The 17,241-nt window shown below is 41.2% G+C and overlaps 1 protein-coding gene across 3 annotated transcripts in view; it reads right to left on the reverse strand.

Moving 5' to 3' along the window:
* SYT14 (synaptotagmin 14) overlaps positions 1 to 17,241 on the reverse strand; it is a 162,601-nt gene that overhangs the window by 25,435 nt on the left and 119,925 nt on the right. For all 3 annotated transcript variants that reach the window (XM_073672006.1, XM_073672005.1, XM_073672004.1), the window contains 2 exons: positions 16,553 to 16,824; positions 10,729 to 11,181 (listed from right to left, as the gene is read on the reverse strand). In XM_073672006.1, the coding sequence (XP_073528107.1) occupies positions 10,729 to 11,181; positions 16,553 to 16,824 (725 nt within the window). The remainder of the gene's footprint in view (positions 1 to 10,728; positions 11,182 to 16,552; positions 16,825 to 17,241) is intronic.

Raw genomic sequence — 17,241 nt, forward strand, 5'->3', positions numbered from 1 at the left:
CCACACTGCATGGACCATGACCACACTGCATGGATCGGTGACCACACTGCATGGACCATGACTACACTGCATGGATCGGTGACCACACAGCGTGGACTATGACTACACTGCATGGATCGGTGACCACACAGCGTGGACTATGACTACACTTTATGGATCGGTGACCACACTGCAAAGAAAATGACCACACTCCTTATTGTCCATGCTGCATGGATAGGTAACCTCACCGCTAGATTGGTGACCACACTGCATGGATCGGTGCAAGTTTCCTTACACACATGTCCATGCAAAACAGACGCAATGCTTCACATTTGCTAAGACTGACTTTTTAAAACTGTCTAAATAAAGGAGGCATTTGGAGTGATTTTTAAAAAAAAAAAAATATAATAAAATTATTTAAAAATTAGACACAAAATGAATTTTACTTCTGCTACCAAAAGGCCTAAATTTGTGGCAAATTTGGTAAGCATCCAGAAACTTTTGCAACTTTTTATTGATGCACTTTACAGTGTAACTAGCTGACACTGCACAATAAGTGTGAGCCAATGGTTGAACCGAAAGTTATATATACAGTGAAACTACACACTAACCAGCAACGTGTGATTGGGTCACTAGGAACAGCACACCACCCCTGTGGGTCTAAAATTTCGCACAAAGCAAATGAAAAGTAGAGACTGGACGGCACCATAAGACAAAGCACATGTCGGACGTGGCTGGTCAAGGGCCTTTGAAGAACCACAGTCATTGCTGCCATTCAGGAGCATCATAAAAGGATTTTTCAGATGTGAGCCCAACTTTAATTGTTCTGCCCCAAAACTTGGTTCAAACCTTAGTATGATGTTCTCTTAAAGGGGGTTGTCCCAATGAACAGCATGATCAAGTATGATCTCATAGATCTGACCTCTGGGCCATCACCGATCTTGAGTGCCCGTGTGTAACAAGAGCAGTAGTGTATATACAAGCACTTTTGCAATTTAACACTTAGTAAAATTTGCAGCAGTTCTTGAGATATTAATACTTTTCTTTTGTTTAGAGCTTGATGCCTAGGTTTGCAAAAAAGGTCATTGTTCTCAGCAGCACATCGTCCTGTGAAAGCAGTGCGTGCTGCCGAGAACAATGTGCACAGAACGATCCATTACTGATCACTCTGAGCACATCTGACGCTTTAGTGACCTGTGTAAACAGTCTATGAAATGACTGTCGATGCCTGTCGGCAGTAGTTTCATGCCGTGGAGTACAGCGTGGAGTACAAGGAGTATAGCACGGAGAACAGCATGGAAAATAGAATGGAGTACATCATAGAGCACAGCATGGAGTACAGCATAGAGCACAGCATGGAGTACAGCATGGATCACAGTGTGGAGTACATGGATACATATGGACAAGAGTTGTTTTGCACCAGGCGCTTTTTTCTGGTCCCAATAAGAAACACCTAACTGATGCAAAACATGTCCTTCTGTCCTTCATGCTGTGCTCCATGATGTACTCCACGCAGTGCTCCATGCTGTACTCCACCCTGTGCTCCATGCTGTACTCCGCACTGTGCTCCATGCTGTGCTCCAAGCTGTACTCCATGCTGTGCTCCATGCTGTACTCTAGCCGTGCTCCATGCTGTGCTCCTTGTTGCTCTCCCCGATGTGCTCCATGCTGTGCTTCACGCTGTGCTCCCCGCTGTGCTCCCCACTGTGCTCCAAGCTGTGCTCCATGCTGCGCTCCATGCTGTACTTCATGCTATGCTCCACTCTGTACTCCATGCTGATCTCCACGCCGTGATCCCTACTCTGCTACATGCTGTGTTTTATGCTGTGCTCCCTGCTGCACTCCATGCTGTACTTCATTCTGTACTCCATGTTGCACTCCATGCTGTGCTCCTTGTTACACTCCCCGCTGTGCTCCACTATATACTCCCTGCTGTACTCCACGCTGTGCTCCATGTTGTACTCCATGCTCTACTCCACATGATGCTCCATGTTGTACTCCATGCTCAACTCCACACGATGCTCCATGCTGCACTCCATGCTGTACTCCATGCTATGCTCCACGCTGCACTCCATGCTGATCTCCACGCTGTGCTCCCTACTCTGCTACATACTGTGCTCTACGCTGTGCTCCATGCTGTGCTCCTTGTTGCTCTCCCCGATGTGCTCCATGCTGTGCTTCACGCTGTGCTCCCCGCTGTGCTCCAAGCTGTGCTCCATGCTGCCCTCCATGCTGTACTTCATGCTATGCTCCACGCTGCACTCCATGCTGATCTCCACGCTGTGCTCCCTACTCTGCTACATACTGTGCTCTACGCTGTGCTCCATGTTGTGCTTTATGCTGTGCTCCCTGCTGCACCCCATGCTGTGCTCCATACGTTTTTTTAAACAATATTGAATAAAGAGCTTATACTTTATCGACTAGTGCGTGCCGCCATACTTCTACCTTTTGGAGAGTGACAATTAATGCTGCGTATTGCACAATGTACTATAACCTCACAATGGTGCCAAACACAGAGCCCGCAGTGTACAACCCTCCGATCTCTTCCACGGGTCTGAACTACACTGTTATTTCCTTTTCTTTCACAAAGGAAAAAAAATAAAATGAACCAGATCTTCCATCAGGGCGGCCATGTCTGAAGTGTTGACAGGTGCAATGGGACTGACATGACGGCTTATAATGCACTTCACCGATCACCTCCATCCCCACAGGGACTGACAGTAAAGGTAATTCAGTTACCGGTCCACTCCACCGCTATAGTGTCTGAGCGCGTCACTGATGGAGAGTGACACATTTTCTCGGTTTGAAATCTTATGTGACCTGCTTAGAAGGACGCTGAGCTAAATAAGAGATGGGGGTGCAATAAAACGTGGAGGAAGATGATACCAGTAAAAAGGCACTATGGATCACATACACAAAGCACATGTGTGGATGTTACGGGAGATTTCTCACATCAAGTAACTCTTCGGTCGGCTTCTCTCCGTAGAGTCTCTTTAAAGAGGTTTTCCAGTTTGAGAAAACCCATCTGTCCGGTTGCAGTTTGTTTAAAAAGATCTGAGCCCTGTATAACCCCGCCCACTCCACTGATTGTATACACTGTGTATAGGCAAAAAAACTGCCAATCAGTGGCATGGGCGGGTTATTCAGAGCTCAGCATTCAGAGATCTGTAGCAGATAAAATATGGATTTTATCAAAACTGAAGCAAGCAGCCCAGTAAGTGATACATCGCTGGAATCAGGGTTTCTGCCCCTACATTATACTGCTCTCAGCTTAGGTGGCAAAAACCTGATGACAAATACCCTTTAAGGGTTTGAAAACAGAAAACGGATATACTGCAATATTAGTATACAGAAAGAAAGTTTGCATACTGAGTTCGTTTAGCTTCAGAAACAGAAAAAAACAGGAGTTTGTGATTCAGCTGTTAACTGGTTTTTGAGATAATGCTGGGACTTACTGCTGGGAGAGAGGGAGAGAGCTGCCTCCCCAAACGTACTCGTCCCAGCTCCAGCGACAGGCCTTCTTCCTCCTGAAACCACAGCATGGAGACAGAGACAACAGACGCCACCGGCATGTCAATCATGGCTGTCCGGTCAATTTATAGCCTCAGTAATGATTATTGTTTTGACTTGTGAGTTTATTACTCTATGTTCTGTGACCAGTTTTTGCCCCAGATTATATGACTCCATTTTTCTAAGTAGTCCACGACGCCACATACTCTGCCTCCAGACCTCCGATACACGCCTTAGGCTAGACTGACTACACTTACAATCTGCCTGACTTCTTTTCATAACTCCACCCAGCTTAACAATGTCTGCCTTACTGCGGTTATTTAACCTTCTTAAGTTAGTTTCCGAGTAAACTTTCAATCGCCTACCAAACATACCGTTTCGTTTTTGTATTCGGGATCCGCCAATGCTGTCTGAAGAATAAAGCACAAGTTTAGGACCACAAAGTCCTAGGACTGGCCAAGTACCTCCACCCAAAATCTAATCATGGGGTAAATTTTTCCGCTAAAATTTCCATGAGTATTGAAACAACCAAAGCTTTACATTTAGCGGTTCATTTCGCCAACAATTAAAGGCATAAATTTGGCTTAAAATTAGTTGAAAATTTGCACAATTTCTGCACAAACGTGAGTCAGTCATTAGCGCTTGCACCAGCTTTTTTCAAAATGGATTCATTTGGAGGGGGCGAGCGTGGCCTAACAAAAATATCATAATCTACAGTACGTGTCAAAAGAGGCATAAATTAAGACAAAATTATAGTTCACTTCATGACTAGAGTACATTTTTGATACTTCATTAACCACTTCGCACCAGAGCCTGTTTTTGCCTTCGTGAAAGGGCCAATTTTTTCAATTCTGACCACTGTCACTTTATAAAGTAATTACTCTGGAACGCTTCAACGGATTCCCCTGATTCTGAGATTGTTTTCTCATGACATATTGTACTTCATGATAGTGGTAAAATTTCTTTGATATCACTTGCGTTTATTTGTGAAAAAATCGGAAATTTGGCGAAAATTTTGCAATTTTCAAACTTTGAATTTTCATGCCCTTAAATCAGAGAGATATGTCACACAAAATAGTTAATAAATAACATTTCCCACATGTCTACTTTACATCAGCACAATTTTGGAACCAAAATTTTTTTTTGTTTGGCAGCTATAAGGGTTAAAAGTTGACCAGCGATTTCTCATTTTTCCAACAAAATTTACAAAAACATTTTTTTAGGGACCACATCACATTTGATGTGACTATGAGGGGTCTTTATGACAGAAAATACCCAAAAGTGACACCATTCTAAAAACTGCACCCCTCAAGGTGCTCAAAACCACATTCAAGAACTTTATTAACCCTTCAGGTGCTTCACAGGAACTTTTGGAATGTGGAAGAAAAAAATTAACATTTAACTTTTTTCACAAAAATGTTACTTTAGACCCAATTTTTTTTATTTTCACAGGGTAACAGGAAAAAATGGACCCCAAAATTTTTTGTGCAATTTCTCTTGAGCGCGCTGATACCCCATATGTGAGGGAAAACCACTGTTTGGGCGCACAGCAGGGCTCGGAAGGGAAGGAGCGCCATTAGACTTTTTGAATGTAAAATTTGTCTGAATAATTAGCAGATGCCATGTTGTGTTTGGAGAGCCCCTGATGTTCCTAAACAGTGGAAACCCCCCACAAGTGACACCATTTTGGAAAATAGACCCCTTAGGGAACTTATCTAGATGTGTGGTGAGCACCTTGAACCCCAAGGTGCTTCACAGAAGTTTATAATAATCAGCAGTAAAAATAAAATTTTCACATTTTTCCCACAAAAACGTTTTTCATCCCTTAATTTTGCATTATCATAAGGGTAATAGGATAAATTGCACCATGAAATTTGTTGTGCAATTTCTCCTGAACACGCCGATACCCCATATGTGGAGGCAAACCACTGTTTGGGCGCACGGCAGGGTTTGAAAGGGAAGGAGCGCCATTTGACTTTTTGAATGTAAAACTTGTTTGAATAATTAGCGGACGCCATGTTGCATTTGGGGAGCCCCTGATGTGCCTAAACAGTGGAAACTCCCCACAAGTGACACCATTTTGAAAACTAGACCCCTTAGGGAACTTATCTAGATGTGTGGTGAGCACCTTGCACCCCCAGCTGCTTCACAGAAGTTTATAATATTGAGCCATAAAAATAAAATTTTCACAGTTTTCCCACAAAAAATGTTTTTCATTCCCTAATTTTGCATTATCATAAGGGTAACAGGATAAATTGCGCCATGAAATTTGTTGTACAATTTCTCCTGAGTACACTGATACCCCATATGTGGGGGGAAACCACTGCTTTGGTGTACGGCAGGGTTCGGAAGAGAAAGGAGCGCTATGTTGGCTGGGATAGGCAGCAGACACCATGTCACATTTGAAGAGTCGCTGACATGCCGAAATAGCAGAAACCCCCACAAGTGACCCCATTTTGTAAACTACACCTCTCAAGGAATTCATCTAGGGAAGTAGTGAGTATTTTTTAATTTTTAAATTTATACCATTGGGCAGTGAAAAAAGCATAATTATATTTTTACCACAAAAAAATGTTTTACCCTCAGATTTTACATTTTCACACAGGGCAATGGGTAAAAATGGTGCCGAAATGTGTCACACAATTTCTTCTAAAAGTGGCAATACCCCATATGTGGCTGTATCGAACCACTCAGCCATACGGCGAGATCTGGGGGGGGACGGAGTGCTATTTGACAATTGGAGAACAAATTATTGTAGAATAGGCATTTGGATTTGGGAGCACAAAATTTTCTGAATTTCTTTTGGGGGGCAAGGGTCATTTCGCTTTTCCAGAGCCTTTCTGCTACTAGTAACTTGGAAGTCCCTTATATTTTTAACAGATGACGGACCTGAGAGGGACTAGCTTTTTTTGAGGACTGAGTTGAAGCTTTTATTGGGAACATTTTACGTAACATTTATCCGGCGCTCTAGGCTGAGCACTTACATCGGGGTTTCCATCTAAATTTCCAAGTGATGAAATTCAGATGAAACCCCTGCGGGATCCATTCACTGTAATGAGGCAGCAGAGTTACTCTGGACTCCGTCTGGCCTCTGTTTAGTGGTGTCCTTTTTTCAGAAGTGCACAAAACTGTGGCCAACCGCACTTTTATGCACGCCTAAAACAAATGACACCGTGGGATCCCAGGCTAGACGGCGTCCACAGTGGCCTATATCTGCCACATTACAGGGAATCTTCCGTCATGGGTTCCGGCTGAATCACATATTTCAGAGATTTACACGGAAACTCTGGCGTAAGTGCTCAGCGCAGAGCGCAGGATAAATGTGTGCCGAGCCATACTGCGATCTTTGGGAGACATAATAAACAAATCAGTAGCAGGTGAAGAATTGGTTTTATTTATTTTTTTACGCCGTTCCTAGTGTGATATAACTGATTAGACTACTTTATTCTTCGGGTCAGTGCGATTACAGAGATACCAGATTTATATTGGGTTTTTATGACTGACAGCTGTCACACACTAAGAGACGCTTTTTTTTTGCAAAATCTAGTTTTTGCATCGCCATATTTTGAGAGCTATAATTTTTCCATATTTCGTCCGACAGAGTCATGTGACGGCTTGTTATTTGCGGGACGAGTTGACATTTTTATTGGTACCATTTTTGGGTACGGGACATTTTTTGATCGCTTTCTATTCCGTCTTTTGGGAGGTAAAATGAACAAAAACCAACAATTCAGGAATTGTTTTTTCAGGGTTTTTTTTCATGCCGTTCTGCGCGTGGTAAAAGTGATCAGGCAGCGTTATTCTTCGGGTCAGTACGTTTACAGCGATACTACACTTACTGTATTTTTTTTTATGTTTTGGCGCTTTTACACAATAAAAAAATTTTATAGAAAAAATATTTTTTTTGCATTGCTTTATTCTGAGCGCTATAACTTTTTTATTTTTCGGCTGATGGAGCTGTGTGGCGGCTTTTTTTTGCGGAACAAGATGACGTTTTCAGCGGTACCATTTTTATTTCCATTTTGCTTTTTGATCGCATTTTTTTCCACTTTTTGTTTGGCGATATGAGGAAAAAGCATAGTTTTTTGCTCCGTTTTTTATTTATTTTTATTACGGTGTGCACAGAAGGAGTTAATTAGTGTGACAGTTTTATAGCTCGGGTTGTTTCGGACGCGGCAATACCAAATATGTGTACTTTTTTTATTTTTGCATAAATATACGGATTTATCGGTTTAATATTTTATTTATTTATTTTAATTTATTTTGTATTTTTTTTTAACAGTTTCAAAACATTTTTTTTTACTTTTTTTTACATTTTTACTTAGTCCCTGTATGGGACATTAATTTTTATTTTTCTGATCCCTGATCTCATGTAATGTAATAGACATATATTACATTACATGAGATCTTCCCTGACTTTCACAGTCAGAGTCTCCTGCCAGGCTTCAGCTGCAGGCTGCAGGCTGAGCCAGGCAGGACACCATATATGGCAGAGCTGGAGGCGGTCATGTGACCTCCAGCTGCCATAGCAACGTCAGGTCCGGGAAGGTATCAGGGGTCGTCGGATCGGTAAGTGGACGACCCCCTCTCCTCCTGCTGTCTTCTATATGCCGCGATCACTATAGATCGCGGCATATAGAAGACAGCAAAGGGTTAACATCACTGGGACCTGATCCAATCAGGTCCCGATGATGTTCCCTGTCAATGCTATCGCTCTGCACCGCTCCTGCAGCGCTTGCAGGTCCTGAGCGCTGCGGGACCACCCACCGTTTTTAAACGTCCGCGCTGCACAGAGCCCAGGCAGCGCGGACGTTTATCTACAGTGGGCGGTCGGGAAGCGGTTAAAGCATAATTCTCATCTTCACAGATTGGATATTTTCGGACAGAGCTTGTAAAAAACAAAACACTTTTGTAATTTGCTGTTTATTAAAATTTTTAGCCGTTCTTGAAATATTATCACTTTTTTGTACATACAGTGGGGAAAAAAAAGTACCATATTTAGTCAGCCACCAATTGTACAAGTTCTCCCACTTACAAAGATGAGAGAGGCCTGTAATTGACATCATAGGTCGACCTCAGCTATGAGAGACAAAATGAGAAAACAAACCCTGAAAATCACATTGTCTGATTTGGAAAGAAATTTTTTTTAAATTTTGGTGTAAAATAAGTATTTGGTCAATTACAAACAAGCAAGATTTCTGACTCTCACAGACCTGTACCTTCTTCATTAAGAGGCTCCTCTGTCCTCCACTCATTACCTGTAGTACTGGCACCTGTTTGAACTTATCAGTATAAAAGACACCTGTCCGCACCCTCAAACAGTCACACTTCAAACTCCACTATGGTGAAGACCAAAGAGCTGTCAAAGGACAACAGAAACAAAATTGCAGCCCTGCACCAGGCTGGGAAGACTGAATCTGCAATAGGCAAGCAGCTTGGTGAAAAGAAATCAACTGTGGGAGCAATAATTACAAAATGGAAAACATACAAGACCACTGATAATCTCCCTCGATCTGGGGCTCCACACAAGATCTCACCCCGTGGGGTCAAAATGATCTCAAGAACGGTGAGCAAAAATCCCGGAACCACACGGGGGACCTAGTGAATGACCTGCAGAGAGCTGGGACCAACGTTACACAGGCTACCATCAGTAACACGCTACGCTGCCAGGGACTCAGATCCTGCAGTGCCAGATGTGTCCCCCTGCTTAAGCCATTACATTTCCAGGCCCATCTGAAGTTTGCTAGAAAGCATTTGGATGATCCAGAAGAGTATTGGGAGAATGTCATATGGTCAGATGAAACCAAAGTAGAACTGTTTGGTAGAAACACAACTCGTCGTGTTTGGAGGAGAAAGAATGATGAGTTACATCCAAAGAACACCATACCTACTGTGAAGAATGGGGGTGGCAACATCATGCTTTGGGGCTGTTTCTCTGCCAAGGGACCAGGACGACTGATCCGTGTACATTAAAGAATGAACGGGGCCATGTATCGTGAGATTTTGAGTGCAAACCTTCTTCCATCAACAAGGGCATTGAAGATGAAACGCGGCTGGGTCTTTCAGTATGATAATGATCCGAAGCACACCGCCAGGGCAATGAAGGAGTGGCTTCGTAAGAAGCATTTCAAGGTCCTGGAGTGGCCTAGCCAGTCTCCAGATCTAATCCCTATAGAAAACCTTTGGAGGGAGTTGAAAGTCCGTGTTGCCCAGTGACAGCCCCAAAACATCACTGCTCTAGAGGAGATCTGCATGGAGGAATGGGCCAACATACCAGCTACAGTGTGTGACAACCTTGTGAAGACTTACAGAAAACGTTTGACCTCTGTCATTGCCAACAAAGGATATATAACAAAGTATTGAGATGAACTTTTGTAATTGACCAAATACTTATTTTCCACCAAAATTTGAAAAGAATCTCTTTCCAAATCAGACAATGTGATTTTCAGGATTTGTTTTCTCATTTTGTCTCTCATACTTGAGGTCTACCTATGATGTCAATTACAGGCCTCTCATCTTTGTAAGTGGGAGAACTTGCACAATTGGTGGCTGACTAAATACTTTTTTTCCCCACTGTAGCTCGTTGACTTAGTGACCGACCGACACTGTTGTCTAGCAGCAATGGCCAAACATGTGCAGTGCTTACAAGCTCTTTGCTATTGCGCTTGTAAGCACTGTTTTAATTCTGGTTAGATCACTGGAGCTCAGCTTCAAGGCAGTGCTTACAAGTTATACAGCAAAGGTGGTCGGTCTCCAAGGCGACGGGCTGTGAACAAAAAGAAAAGTGTTAATATCTCAAGAAAGACTGGAAATTTTAAAAAGCAATAAATTGCAAAAGGGCTTATTTTTACAAGCTCTATCCAAAAATATCCATTATGAAGATGGGAATAATCCTTTAACAGACACATGCATCTTAATAAATCCTGCTCATCTTACTCTTTATCAACACAGGAGTACAAAATGTCAGCCTTGATGAATCAGGTCTTGCATAAAGCCGACATACACATTGTAAAAGTTTTTCTTTAATTTTTGGCTAAAAATGTTTTGTATTTTTTATTATAAACCACTTTACATCTACATAATCCTATAAAAATAGGTCGTAATCTAAATTAACCTTCATCTAAATCTAAAATCGATTTAACAGAAAATCGAATCATCATTTATTTTTGAAAAATTTTGTAAAAACGTACCAAAAAAAGGATTGTCACTTTTTCGTTCTTACTCGCTTCTAAGACTTACCGAGAGACTGTAGGCCGGCTCTAAAACTACCGGGATGGACAGCTTTCCTTGGAGATTCAGCTTTGTCAGGTAAAATACCTTCTCCCCAACAATCCTTTCTTTTTTCATCCGACGTACCAAGTAAAGTCTGAACCGCACGGCGTAATTTGCAATCATTTCCGATTCTATATGATTAAAGTTGAAGGTCTCCGTGAACATCGGGCAAGGTCCCTTCTGAATGCCGGTTTTGGCTCTCTGTTTTTTCATGGGTAACAAAACAAGATGGACCTGCCAGGAATTACTATTCCCAGTCCTGTTGTGTGTGGGTAGGTCGGTGACAGCTGTCAACGTGACAAGAAGTTTCTGCTCTTGTGAATCATAGTCAAAAGTTACATCCAACGTGCCGTATTTAGCTACTGGCTCCGGATCAAAAGACTTAGGAAGCTGTGAAGATGATCCTCTGGCTGACAAATCCTACGGAAAAAAAAATAGGAGTATGCATGTATTTATTGCATTTGCTTTTAGATCTTTACAAAAATAAATAAATAAATAAATATATATATATATATATATATATATATATGTACATAAATTGGATAAAAAACAAAATAAAATACAAAACAAAAAAAACAATAACCAGATAACAAGAGCTGAAAATAAACCTTCCAGAAATTCATGGAATATATTATAGCTTCTTCTTCTTCCCTGAGCTAAGAACTTGTCAAAAATGACTATTAAGTATAACCCGAATTAATGTTATAGCCTCAGGACGTTTTACATCACTTGGGAATTTGCAGAAGAGACGTAGATTGGAGCTTTCGTACATTTTCGTCAATGGAAAAATTATTAATTAAATGCCGGGGTGTGAAGGAACGCACCGCGTGCTGTTTTACAGTGTGTAAAGTTGTAGGGTTATTATCACGGGGTTTGTGCAAATTGAAGGTTTTGCACCTTCCATACGATCTGAGAATTGTTACATGGAGGGAAACTGGAAAAAAATGCAAATTTTTCACCTTAAATTTGGCAATAAATGTATCTAGTAATAATATTTATTTTTTTTTCGCTTTTATGCTTTTGCTTTTTCCTCCCCTTCTTCGAAGAGCCATAACTTTTTGACTTTTTGGTCCACATGGCCATATTAGGGCTTGATTATTTGGGGGTCGAGTTGTAGTTTTGAATGATACCATTCATTTTACCATATAACGTATTGAAGGACGAAAAAAAAATCCCAAGTGTGGGAAAATAATGATAAAAAAAAGCAATCCCACTATTATTTCTTTTTTTGCGGCGTTTATTGTGTGGTTACCTGGCAACATAATTCTTCAGGTCCGTAATACAAAACGTATGCTTTTTTTTATTATTATAGCGGCTGAAAGAATTCAGAACTTTGCAAAAAAAGAATTGGTGTGTGTCGCGCCATTTTCTGAAATTCGTAACTTTTTTACTGTGTGAGGGCTTGTTTTTTAGTGTGGCACGTTATAGTTTTTTTTATCGCTTCTCTTTTTTAGGAGTAGGATAATCAAAACAAAGTCATTTTTGGCATTTTGATTTTTTTTCCTGTACAAGCTGTACTGTTTGGATTTATTAATTTTACAGGGGGTAAAATAAGTATTTGATACACTACTGATTTTGCAAGTTTTCCCACCTACAAAGAATGGAGATGTCTGTAAGCTTTATTGTAGGTACACTTCAACGGTGAGAGACCGAATCTAAAAAAAAATCCAGAAAATCACATTGTATGATTTTTAAATAATTAATTTGCATTTTATTGTATGTAATAAGTATTTGATCCAATAGAAAAAGAGAACTTAATATTTGGTCCAGAAACCTTTGTTTGCAATTACAGAAGTCAGACGTTTCCTGTAGTTCTTGACCAGGTTTGCACACACTGCAGCAGGGATTTTTGGCCCACTCCTCCATACAGATCTTCTCCAGATCTTTCAGGTTTTGGGGCTGTCGCTGGGCAACATTAAGTTTCAGCTCCCTCCAAAGATCTTCTATTGGGTTCATGTCTGGAGACTAGGAAGGCCACTCCAGGACCTTGAAATGCTTCTTACACAGCCACTCCTTAATTGCCCTGGCTGTGTGTTTCGAGTCATTGTCATGCTCTAAGACAAAGCCATTACCCATCTTCAATGCTCTTACTGAGGGAAGGAGGTTGTTGGCCAAAATCTTGTGATACATGACCCCATCCATCCTCCCTTCAATACAATACAATCATCCTTTGCAGAAAAGCACCCCCACAGTATATTTCCCCCACCATGATTCACCATGATTGGGATGGTGTTCTTGGGGTTGTACTCATCCTTCTCCTTCCTCCAAACACGGCGAGTGGAGTTGATACCCAAAAAGTTCTATTTTGGTCGCAACTGACCACATGACCTTCTCTCATGCCTCCTCTGGATCATCCAGATGGTCATTGGTGAACTTCAAACGGGCCTGGACATGTGCTGGCGTGAGCAGGGGGACCTTGCGTGCCCTGTAGGATTTTAATCCATGACGGCGTAGTATGTTACTAATGATAATGTTTGAGACTGTGGTCCCAGCTCTCTTTAGGTCATTGACCAGGTCCTCCCGTGTAGTTTTGGGCTGGTTCCTGACCTTTCTCAGAATCATCCTTACCCCACGAGGCGAGATCTTGCATGGAGTCCCAGACCGAGGATGATTGACAGTCATCTTCTGTTTCTTCCATTTTCTAATAATTGTGCCAACAGTTGTTGCCTTCTCACCAAGCCGCTTGCCTATTGTTCTGTAGCCCATTCCAGCCTTGTGCAGGTCTACAATTTTGTCCCTGGTGTTCTTAGACAGCTCTGTGGTATTGGCCATGGTGGAGAGGTTAGAGTGTGATTGAGTGTGTGGACAGGTGTATTTTATACAAGTAACGAGTTCAAACAGGTGCAATTAATACAGGTAATGAGTGCAGAGTAAGAGGGATTCTTAAAGAAAAACTAACAAGTCTGTGAGAGCCAGAATTCTTGCTGGTTGGTAGGTGATCAAATACTTATTTCATGCAATAAAAAGCAATTTAATTATTTAAAAATCATACAATGTTGATTTTCTGGTTTTTATTTGTTTATTTTGTCTCACAGGTGAAGTGTACCTGTGTTAAGAATTACAGACCTCTCCATTCTTTGTAGGTGGGAAAACTTGCAAAATCATCAGTGTATCAAATACTTATTTTCCTACTGTATATTTTCACATTACAAAGTTTCACGGTTGCATTGATGCCGAATAATTTTTGTTTATCATTTCTTTATTTTTACATTGGGAAGAGAGGGGTGGGGGTGTTGTGATTTAAACTTATGTATTTTATTTATTTCTTGAATATTTCAAGATAAAACCCAGGAAAAAAACAAAAATGAGAATAACCCCTACAGCAAGTACATTAGTAAATATAAATAACATGGGGTACTTAGTTAACAATATTTTGATAAAAAAGCATAAAAGCCATCCCACCGCGACATGGTGTACCCATCGGGACGGTCCTAACCTGTCTCTATTATTAAAACTTCACCTTGTGTCAAACGACCTCAAGTATTCCATCTGTATAGCTTCCCGTGGATGAGTGTCTCAGTCAGGCCCTGTCGTTGATGTCGTTTGACACATGGTAAGATTTTAATACTAGTGACAGGATAGGACCGTCCCGATTGGGTACACCTTGTCGTGGTGGGATGACGTTTATGCTTTTTTGATCAAAATAGTGTTAACTAAGTGCCCTATGTTATTTACATGTACTATTACTATTTACTAATTTACTCATTCTAGGGTATATGCTCATTATTGTTTTTTTCTTGGGTATTGTCGATGAAATGGCTACAGTGTGAACAAGCTCTTACACTTTTAATGTATACTAGCTCAGTTTTTAGGTTTTGCTTTAATATTTAAAATAGAAAACAAATAATTTATTTTCACTTTATTTTTAAGCTACCCTGGGGAAACCTGTAATCAGAGCTAGTCGGCACCTGCCCTGCATAGAGCAGGCTCAGCTCCTGAGCCCGGTCCGTACATGTGCACCCTAATGCTGACATACATGTATAATAATAAAAAAGTCCATGCCATCCCTGACATGGCAACTCCACCACTTCTTGGGATCAACACGAGAGATATGTTTCTGTGTTGGCTCGTCATCAGTGACATGTATAAAGGGGTCTGGCCAACTGGCTTATTTTAATAGGTAACCCATCCCTTTTCTCCTTCTGTGATAGAAAAGGGGACTGGCTTAGCTATTAAAATGAGCCATTCAACCAGACCTCTTCATACACATCACTGATGACGAGCCAACGCTGGGATATATGTCTCATGTTGAACCTAAGAAGAAGTGGAGTTGTCGAAAGGGGAAGTTCTCTGTGTCAAACACAACCTGAAAATGCAGCCTACAGGTCCGGCGCTAAGATCTGAAAATCAGAGAACCTTTTTCTTTGTTATTAATAAAAGTACATTAGTAAATTGTATATTTCAATACAATTTTTTAAAATTAGCTAGTTTTCTTGGATATCTCTTGCTTACGGATGGAAGTTCACATTTCAATCATTATTTTAATAACTTTCGAGATTAATTTTGCTTCTAATCTGGTCAATATTTACAGACATGGAGGAATCATAAATGAGCGCAGTTTGTGCTTGGGTAAACCTTTGACATTTACCAAATGAAGCACGGGGAAAGAAGAAATACACGTAAAACCCTTGATTAAAACATATTTAAATCTTCCGACCGGATGAGAGCAGAAAAGTGAGATGGCAATAATTACTTGCCATTTTATTAATCTCTTGTTGTTCAATAATAGTCCTGTCTGCTTTAATCAAGCTGATATTCCAATTTATTAGGCTGTGTGCACACACTGAGTATTTGTAGCAGATTTTTCTGCAGTATAAACCTGATTTTTGGCAGGAAAACATGCACTTTTGCCACATTTTTGATGCAATTTTTTTTCGGTTAAAACGCTGCAAGATGTGCTGAAATAATTGATACACTGCAGATTTGATAAAAGCGCTTTGATGTTTCCAATCCGCAAGGAAAATATATGAAACACGTGTATGAGATTTCAGGAATCTCATTCGCTTTGTTGGTACTGTATAATGCTGCGTTTTTTTTCACCGGCAAAAGTGTGTGGGGAAAAAAATCTGCGGCAAAAACACAGCATGTGAACAAGCCCTTACAAAAATTAGTACATACAATAGGGTTCCTTACTCAAGACCCTCATCCTTTATCCTGAGATGAGGGGAGCTACAAAGTGTTAATATGTTCATGCATTACACACACAGCCCACTATCCCCACTTTCCTATGGTGGCCTACATCATGTTACCTGGACACCTATAGCGCTGTTCATCCTGTGTTTCCTGGTTCATCCCTTACAGAACACTTAAAGGGCTTGTCCAGGCTTGGAACTCAACATAGAGTGACTACAGACTTGTGAATCCTCACAGTGCACACCATGCTCACTGTCAGGATCCTCTGGTGCAATTTGCATACTTACAGCCACATTCAGACCAGACATGTCTGGCCTCGCTCAATTAACGTCTAGTCATCATGTGACCGCACATATGCAACTCGCGTTCTTGCAGTCACGCGCCCGCCTCTTCCAGTGATGGCGAAGCCTGACATCACGCACACTTAACACTGTAAAGATTCACGACTAAGCAGTCACATAGAGTGACTTAAGACTTTAGCCCCATGCCTGGACAACCCCTTTAAGGCTGTAGATAGCTGTTTGCCCTACAGCTATCTCTCCCAAGCCTCCCATGCATTTTTGAGACATTTATGCCCTATCCTTCCTAGAAGGAATGAGTTAATACAGAATATCAAGCCTTGTGGCAAGTGGCTTCTACCTGCTCATGTATTACACACCTCTGGGCTCAGAACGGCTGTGCTATCGCTGGGGACATCTTCTTCATAGCCTTTGTTCTGGAAGCTCTCTACTTCATGCCCCATACTCCCCTCACTGGGGCATTTATTGTAGGAGTATCTGGGACTATTGCTACAATGGGACAGTTCACATTTACTATCCCCGATTTCAGAAGGAGTACAAGAAAGGTGAGGAGTTGCAGAGTCATCCTGGTAAGGTGGTGGCTGTAGCTCGTCTAGTGGTGGTGTCCTCCTCATTCTTTGGATGCTGTTAGCTGTAAATAAGCAGATCCATTAGTTCTGTAATAACTGGTAATCTCTCGATTTGATAAACCACATCTTATATCTATGAACCATCTGACAGCAGGAGCGACACATTATATTTATTTTAAAGCAGCCTTAAAGGAGACCTATCACTTGCCATTAATATGTAATTTTTTTACCTGGTGTAAATGCTGCTGTTCTCCTATATCCGGAGATGTTTTTCATTTGTTCCTATGCTGTTCTGTTTCTGAGATATGGCCTCCTTAAATATAGTATGTTAAGACAAATGGGCGTGGTCCTCAGCTCTACTATGTAGGAGTGTACTTTTAGGGCAATGCCCACTTGGCTAACAAGATTGGATTTGTATACAGTGAGGAAGGGGCCATATCTCAGGAACGGTGAGGAGCAGGAACAAAAGAAAAACATCA

The sequence above is a fragment of the Phyllobates terribilis genome, unplaced genomic scaffold (genome assembly GCF_046119375.1).
Source record: "Phyllobates terribilis strain yellow unplaced genomic scaffold, ASM4611937v1 Scaffold_3__8_contigs__length_932513732, whole genome shotgun sequence".
NCBI classification, from domain to species: Eukaryota; Metazoa; Chordata; class Amphibia; order Anura; family Dendrobatidae; genus Phyllobates; species Phyllobates terribilis.